The following is a 7,569-nucleotide window of genomic DNA, read 5'->3' as shown; positions in this document are numbered from 1 at the left end:
CTGCAGGAAAGCACACTGGCTGTGCTCAGGGTATTCACACCGACTGCAAACAGCCCTGTCATGGGGGTGGCGAGGGGCGCAGTCCACGCACATTTATGGATGTATATTGCGGGGGAGGGTACATGAGGGGGCGTGGATGTGTGCGTTGGGTTGCATGCCATGTGCGTGAATGTGCCATCTGGGCGGGCGACCTCGTTGTCGGGATCCCGGCCCCCATGGCAGGCTGATCGGAGATGCTCCCTACTTTCCACCACTCTGCAGAGCCTTCCCGGGGGGCGGTTCCAGACTCCGGCAGCTTCCTCTGTGGATACTTGGCTGTGCAAGCTTCTATGTCTTGACCCAATTTTTGTGATTTATATTTTCCGTAATTCTATTTGGTCAGGACTTTCAGACTTATTACACAGTGAGCACTGTATTCTCAGATAATATAGAAAGAACGGTCTGTGTTTGCTGTGTCTGCTCCCTGAAATGTGCTTTTCCACTCCTTTCCTGGGGCTGTGTGCACCTCTCGTGCTCTGGACTCTCCTTCTGCCCCATCTCTGGGGGACGTTTGTGAAGTGTCCCACTGTGCCCTGGGCCTGCCTCCCAGACCCCCTGCAAAAGCCAAGCTCTACTGCCCCAAACCAGCTTCAGAGCTGACCCGGGGGGCTGGGCGCTGGGGTGGAGAACTGAGCAGTGTGTGGGCTCTCGGAGTGGAGACAGAAGGTTCTAGGGGTGAAAACCCGTTGACAGAAGTGGAAGCCACTGGCAGAGCCGGTGGGCGGCCGGGGCATAGCGCTCACGGCACAGTAGAGCCATGGCCCCGCGGTCTACTGAGCTGACCCCTAAGATGAGTGCCCAGGGTCCTGCGGGCCCCCTAGCTGCAGAATGGCCACCCTCCCCACCCCCGCTCAGGGGCCCATCCATGAGCCACGGCACACCTGTCCGAGGGGAGTCTGCTAGCTTTATTTACAGACCCCAGAGGTTGGGGGCAGCGAGGACAGAGACACAGGAGGTGCCTGGGAGCCGGATGCCTCCATGTGGGCCCCACAGGCTGAGGGTCTCTGCCTCTGGGAACCTCTTTGGCTGCTTTACTTCCAGCGCCCGCCGACTTTGCCCTTGGCCGTGGTCCCGGCCTTCTTGCTGCTACAAATGGGAAGCAAGGTGGTCTTGAGCATGAGGGTATCCGGGACCCTGGCCAACCCCTCCCCTAGCCCCTGGCAGACCCCAGACCCTGGCAGCTCTGCCCGGCCCGGCTCTGGAAGCCCCAGCGCATCCCCCAGCTCCAGTCCAGCAGCAGTGACTCACCTGTACCTGCCTAGCCAGGCTTGGGCGGCTTTGTGCAGAGGGAGTCAGTGAGGCTAAGTGGGGGCTGGCGAGAGCCTGGTCCCCCTCCCCCCCCTTCCCCACCCGAGGGGCTCGAGACACAGGCAGCAGGGAGACTCTGGGGCCCTACGTCAAGCAGACCCAAGCCCACGTGGGAAGCTGCCACCTTCCCAGTTACTTTGTCCTGAAAAGCGTCTCTGCCCCCTGAGTCACAGCCTCCTGGGGGCAGTGGGCTATTCTGGTCCTTCACTCCAGGCCAGCAGTCCCAGCCTGGTGGACTCGGCAGCAGGGAGGGTCTTGTTCCAGAATCTCGGACCCTCAGCCACCAGTTAGAACTGGACCCTGGGGTCGGGAGGTCCCACCGCAAGGGACGGTGGTCCTCAGGAGCCCACTCCATCTGGCTGAGCCCTCTGCACGCCAGTGAGCCAGGAGCGAGCTGGGGGCCGAGTTAGGATGGGCTGGTGATCAGAGCTCTTTTTTGGACAGCTTCCGGCTGGAACGGGCCCTGCAGCTCCCAAGGCTTCAGGAGAAGGCCTGGCGCTGGGGCTGTGCCCACAGCCTGAGAACCCTCCCAGCCACGCACACGCACGCACACACACGTGCTCATGCACATACCTGGCCAAACGGCCCCCTCTCGAAGGGACCTGCAAAAACCCCTGCCCTGCACAGAGGCAGGGAAGAGGGGCGTGTCTCCTTCACCAGCCCCACTGCCCACCCTGGGGCGTGCCCCATCTCAGGCTCCTGGACAAAATCCCTCTCCGGGCCTTACCCGGCAGCTATTGTAAAGGGTCCCATGGATCCCGAGGGTTCACCGCCCTGAGGAACCAGTGATTTCACCCAGGGCCATGGAGGAGCTGGTGACAAAGCCCAGGCCCCCTGATTCCTGGTCCCAGGTCACCTTTGAAGTGACACGCTGCTGGCACGTCCAGGAGCCCAGTCTGGCTTCACCAGGCCCTCTGAAGGCTGCCCAGGGGGCTCCTGCCAGCCCTCCCCCAACCTGCCATCCTTCTGGGCTCTGGGGTTAGGGCTGAGAGGAGGCTGTGGGTCCAGGGGTGCAGGGTCCCGACATGCTGGCCCAAGTGGCCGGCTGGTTAGTCCTGTTACTACCCTACTGAAGGCCGGCTGCCACCAACACAGGCTAAAATCGCCAGGCCCCTGGCGCGACCATGGCAGCCGACCCGTGGGGCCGTGTGCCCCGTGCAGAGCAAGGGACAGGCAGAGCTACTCACTGCTTCTGGGCCTGGTCGATGCGGCTCCTGAGGTTGGTAATCTGCAAACAACACAGGCGACTTACCTGCTGCGTCCAAGCAGGGCCAGGCCGGGGAGTGGCCTCCTGCCCTGTGGGCCCCTTGGCGGCCCTGGCAGGTCTTGGCACTCTTACTGTGTCCCGGCTCCTTTGGTTGGAGGACCCTTGGCCTTGTGCCTCTGACCTACTCTTGGTGGCCCGAGCTGGAGACCTGGGCTATGACACACAGCAGCCCAGGAGCTGCCACTTACCTTCCAGACTCTGCGGGATGTGGGGCAGGGGGCACGGGGCGGAGGTGAGGCTTGCAAACAGAGCCCCTACCTGGTGGGCCCGAGCTCAGAGCCCTGCGGACTCTCACTCCTCCGCCCAGCTGCTCTCTCCTGCCGACTGCCCCGGGGGGGGGGGGATCACAGGACCCTGGCAGTGGCGGGGGGGGCCAGGCCCCCCCCGGGGGGGGGGGGGGAGGCTGGGGGAAGGCAAGGCCCGGCCCCCGCTGCCAGCCAAGACGGCAGGTCAGCCTCAGCAGCCCCCAGGTGGCAGGCAGGGGGGAGGAGGAAGGCGGCAGGAGAGGAGGAAGGCCTCCGGGGCCCCCGTGCCCCCTGCCGCCGACACCTGCAACGACCCAGGTTTTCGCCATGCGAGAGGCCCACCGTGCATGAACACTCCGAGCCTGGTCCAGGGTGGACTCCGGCTACTTACAACTTGGCCAGCATCTCCACTCTGGCCCGGACGTTCATGATCTAGAAAGACCGAGACGGTTAGGGGGCTGGGTGGGTAGTTGAGGCTTCGGCACCCACTGTGCGCTGGGCTACTCTGGGCCAGGGCTCGTGTGGTTCTTTTAGCACCCGGGGACCCATCGTGGGCCATGCACAGCCTGTCAGGCAGCAGTTCGGCCCTGGCTCAGCCTCCCGGACAGCAGTGGGGCCGGTCTGGGCCCTCTCTGAGGCCCATTTCCGAGGCCGGCCCTCCCAGGGGAGTATCAGCAGAGAGCCGTGATGCCCCCGCGCCTGGCCCTGCCTGCGGGGGGCCGGCAGCGATACACATGCCCCTGGGGGCGGCCTGGGAGGGGCACGGTCCTGCTCCAGTTAGAGGTGGGGAAATGGAGGCGCAGGAAGACCAGGCAACTCGCCCCAAGGGCACCGGGATCCTGAGAAGGAGGCAGGGCTTGCCTGTCGGTCAGTACTGGTCTCCCACACCCTCCGTCTCAGGGGCCAGTAGCGGAAGCTGGGAGAGGTGCCCTGAGAGTGGAGGGTCCCCTCCCCGGGACCCTGGAGGCCAGAAGCGTCTGTGCTTCACGCAGCGGGCCCTTCCCCAGGACTGGTGCCCCCAGCCCCACCTCCAGGCCCAGACTCCGAGGGACGGTGTCCGCCCAGGGCTGCCGTCCTGAGTCGTGAGCCCCTCTCGGGCAACTCCTGGCGCCCAAGCCCCGGGGGAGGGGCACTGTCCCAGCCCCCTCCCCAGCTCTGAGCTCCGGGGCCTGGGAGGGGACTGGGGAGGACCCCCAGCACGGAGGAGCGTAGTGCCAGCCTGGTGGGCTTGGGACGCCGCTGGCTTTCCACGGTCTCCCCCGAGGCCCGCGAGGGCGCTCTGCCCCAACGCTCCCTCCCGCCAGCCCTGGGAGCCAGAGTGATGTGGGGAGGCTGGCCTGGAGGACACCCGGGCAGGGTCCCCAGCAGGGCGGGGGCCTCGGTCGGGGTCCGAGGGGCCTCTGCCAGGGGCGCCCGCTGGCAGGTGGGGGCGGAGGTGTTTCGCTCACTTCGTATTTCTGGCGCCTCAGCTTCTCCGCGTACTCAAACTTGTTGGTCTCCAGCTGGTGCAGGGTCTCCCAGAGCTCCTTGGCCTTGTCCCTGGGGGGCAGAGGCGGGGAGTGAGGGCTGGCAGGGCCGCGCCGCGCCGCCCGCAGCCCGGGGGGCGTCCTCACGTGAGCTTCTCCTCGCTGAGGTGGTCGATGTTGAGGGGCTTCCGCCGCTCGGCCAGAACTTTCTTTTTCATCTCCCGGGCCGTCTGCTTCTTGCCTCTCCTCTGGTCGGCCTGGGGGGACACGGCAGCGGCGACGTGGCACGGCCGGCCTGGCGGCGCGGCGGGCGCGCCCGGGCCGCAGGCGCCGCGCTCACCTTGGCCAGGTAGCTGCTGTAGTTGACGCCCATGGACGACAGGGCCTTCTTTTTCTTCAGGTCGTCCTCGGCCTTCCTCTTGGCGTCCTCTTCCTCCCGCCGGGCCTTTTCCTCCTGCGGGGACCCCACCCCAGGGCCTCAGGGCAGCGTCGACGCCCGCCTGGGCCTGGGGCCTTCCGGAAGGCGCCGGTCCCGGTCGGCTCAGCCCTCTCGCGGGCGCCCTGCGGCGCGTGGGGACCCCGGCCGTCGGGGGAAGGGGCGTCCGGGAGCCCGGCGCGCCCGGGGCGCGGCTCTCACCGCCAGCCTGTTCTGGCGCTCCCTCTCCCGCTCGGCCCGGATCCTCTGCTGCTCGGCTCTCTCCGCGTGGCGCTTCTCCTGCAGCCGGGCGAGGGCCGGGTCACCGCGGCCTGGCCGCGCCCGCCCGCCGCCCGCCGCCCGCCGCCGCCCGCCGCCCGCCGCCGCCGGCGCTCACGATCCTCTCCTTGAGCGCCACGAGCTCCTCCTCCTCCTTCTTTCGGGCCTCGAAGTGGCTGTCGATGAGCGCCTGCAGCTCCACGAGGTCCTTGTTCTGGCGCTTCTTCTGGATGTCCTGCGCGGCACAGGCCCGTCCCGTCAGCCCCGGCCCTCCTCTGGGACTCTGGGCTCCCTGGCCCTCCCGGGGGCCGGCGGCTGCCCGCCGCCTTAGCCACGGGGCAGGAGCGGTGCCCTCCCCGTGGCGAGTCCGGGCCGGGCGCGGCCCTGAGGTCAGTCAGGCCCCCGGGACGGCCTGGCCCTGACGTGGCCCCGTTGTCGTGCCCAGAGGCGCCCTGCGTGGATCGGGCAGAGAGGAAATTGGGGAGTGAGGTAGTCTGTTGATGGGTGGGTGGCTGAATGGATGGGTGGGTGGGTACCTGGACGAGTGGGTAGATAAATGGATGGACGGATAGATGAGTGGCTGGATGAAGGCTATAGATGGCTGGAGGAAAGGACAGATGGGTGGATGCACAGATGGATGGACGGATGGCTGGATAGGTGGGTGGGTGGGTGGAGGATGGCTGGATAGGTGCGTGGAGGAAAGCACGGATGTGTAGGTGAGCATCCGGTTGAGCGGATGGGCGATGGGTGGGTAAATGGACGGGTGAGCGATGGATGGACGGATAGATGAGTGGATGGATGAAGGCTGTAGATGGTTGGAGGAAAGGACAGATGGATGGATGGGTGGGTGGGGGAGGAGGGAAGAAAAGTATCCGTTACTGGAGGAGTTTCTTCTGGTCCAGGAATGAATTAAAGCAGAATTGCATGGAACCAGGGAGTCTTAGCTCTGGCTGCTCTAGAGGAGGTGACCCCCTCAGGCTCATCCTGCAGCCTGGGGGCTGGGGGCTGGGGGGAGAGTGGGTTGATCTGGGTCCCGGAAACTTACATCGAAGTCTACTTTCTCCCCTTCCGGGATCCTAGGAGCAGTGAGTCTGAAGAAGAGAGAGAGGCTCATGAGTGGAGACGAGTAGGGACCCCAGCAGGACAGCCGGCCTGACCCAACCTGGCCTGGCCCTCCCGCCTTTCAGCCCGGCACCTGGCTGAGGACACACTGCCTGACCTTTGCTCTTATCACATGCATAACCCACTGTCCCCAGAATGGCTTGACCCTTCGAGGAGGTTTCAAGCATCCCTCTGTTTTGCCAACTTCTGGACCTCGCAAGAGCCGCTTCACCGCCCTCTGTCCAGGAAGGAAGGTAGCCTATAGCTTTCTTTCTCAAACAAATAAACAACTGTGGCGCGGTCAGACCAGAGGGCAGGGTGGCCACCGCACACCCTCCCAGGGCCTTTGGCCTCTGCGGTCAGGAACGGCTTCTCGGATGACCCTTTGCGTTTCTCTGGCCTCTCTTTGATCTTTCTTTCTGGGGACCCAGAGGAAGGGGGGCTGGGCAGAAAGCATTGCAAAGAAGAAATGAGACTCTCCCTGAATCCGGCCGGCTGTAACAGCCGTGGTCTCCACCCTCCCCTGAACACATTTCAGATGGAGCAAAGGGTTAAATCAACAAGAACGACAACAATTTCTTCACGAAAGAAGAAAGTGGAACTGAATATGGACCGGGATGCTGGCGCAGGAAAGGATTTTCTAAGCTCGGAAGGTCCTGCTCGGGAACTCCACGCAAATGAAAAACTTATGGACATGGAAAAAGACACAACGCAAAAGTGGGGGGGGGGGGGGGGAAGAAAAACCAGACTAGAAAAATCTTTTCAGCAAATACAGAGAAGACTTATATCCTTATGCAAACTGATGATTCAGAAAACACAGAGACACCCCCGCCATTAGATAAATGGGCAGAGAGCGTAAGCTAGCAGCTCCCCAAGAAGGAAGACCACCAGTCAACACACGAGGGAAAGGCCATCAAAGGAATGCGAAGGAAAACAACCCAGAGAGGCCGTTTCTCATCCATCCGTCAGAGGCTCCGTGTGCAGGCACGTCGCGGTCCCCGGGCATGCGGCGTGGAGACCGCGCTGGCGGCCCTCGTGGAAGCCGTTTGGCAGGCGATATCAAAAGCCTTAAGAACGTTCCTACTCTTTGACCCAGTAATTCCATTCTGGGAATGAGGCCTAGGGAAATAACCCGAAAGACAGAAAATGCTTTCCACCCAGCGTTATTTATGATAGTAAAATATTGGGGAAAGCCTTAATATCCTGCAATAGAGGAATGGTTAGGAAAATTATGGTTTGTTCAATTGATGGAATATTATGTGGCCATTCAAAATATTTAGGAAGACCATGTAAAAACATGGAAAAATACTTAGAAACAGCGCCGCATTTAAAAAGAGCAGAATTCAAGGCTGTATAGACAGGACGAGGTTTGAAAAACAGCTCAGTTTCAGTCTTTTTTTCCGAGCCCTATGCATGGAAAAAGAGGAGGAAGAAATAAGCCTTTTTATT

At 63.0% G+C, this 7,569-nt stretch overlaps 1 protein-coding gene across 3 annotated transcripts in view; it reads right to left on the bottom strand.

Annotated features, from left to right (window-relative positions):
- Positions 1–1,030: 1,030 nt before the first annotated feature.
- TNNT3 (troponin T3, fast skeletal type) overlaps positions 1,031–7,569 on the bottom strand; it is a 13,784-nt gene continuing 7,245 nt past the window's right edge. For 2 of the 3 annotated variants that reach the window (XM_007465945.1, XM_007465944.1), the window contains 8 exons: positions 6,065–6,110; positions 5,138–5,254; positions 4,963–5,040; positions 4,666–4,779; positions 4,473–4,582; positions 4,308–4,398; positions 2,535–2,575; positions 1,031–1,125 (listed from right to left, as the gene is read on the bottom strand). In XM_007465945.1, the coding sequence (XP_007466007.1) occupies positions 1,071–1,125; positions 2,535–2,575; positions 4,308–4,398; positions 4,473–4,582; positions 4,666–4,779; positions 4,963–5,040; positions 5,138–5,254; positions 6,065–6,110 (652 nt within the window). In that variant the 3' untranslated portion in view covers positions 1,031–1,070. Of the gene's footprint in view, positions 1,126–2,534; positions 2,576–3,250; positions 3,292–4,307; positions 4,399–4,472; positions 4,583–4,665; positions 4,780–4,962; positions 5,041–5,137; positions 5,255–6,064; positions 6,111–7,569 lie in introns of all 3 variants that reach the window. The other variant, XM_007465946.1, reaches the window with a different exon arrangement.

Source organism: Lipotes vexillifer, unplaced genomic scaffold (assembly GCF_000442215.2).
Source record: "Lipotes vexillifer unplaced genomic scaffold, Lipotes_vexillifer_v1.1 scaffold1094, whole genome shotgun sequence".
Taxonomy (NCBI): Eukaryota; Metazoa; Chordata; class Mammalia; order Artiodactyla; family Lipotidae; genus Lipotes; species Lipotes vexillifer.
Note: the sequence above shows the minus strand (reverse complement) of the source record. Positions and strands in the feature narration are given on the sequence as shown.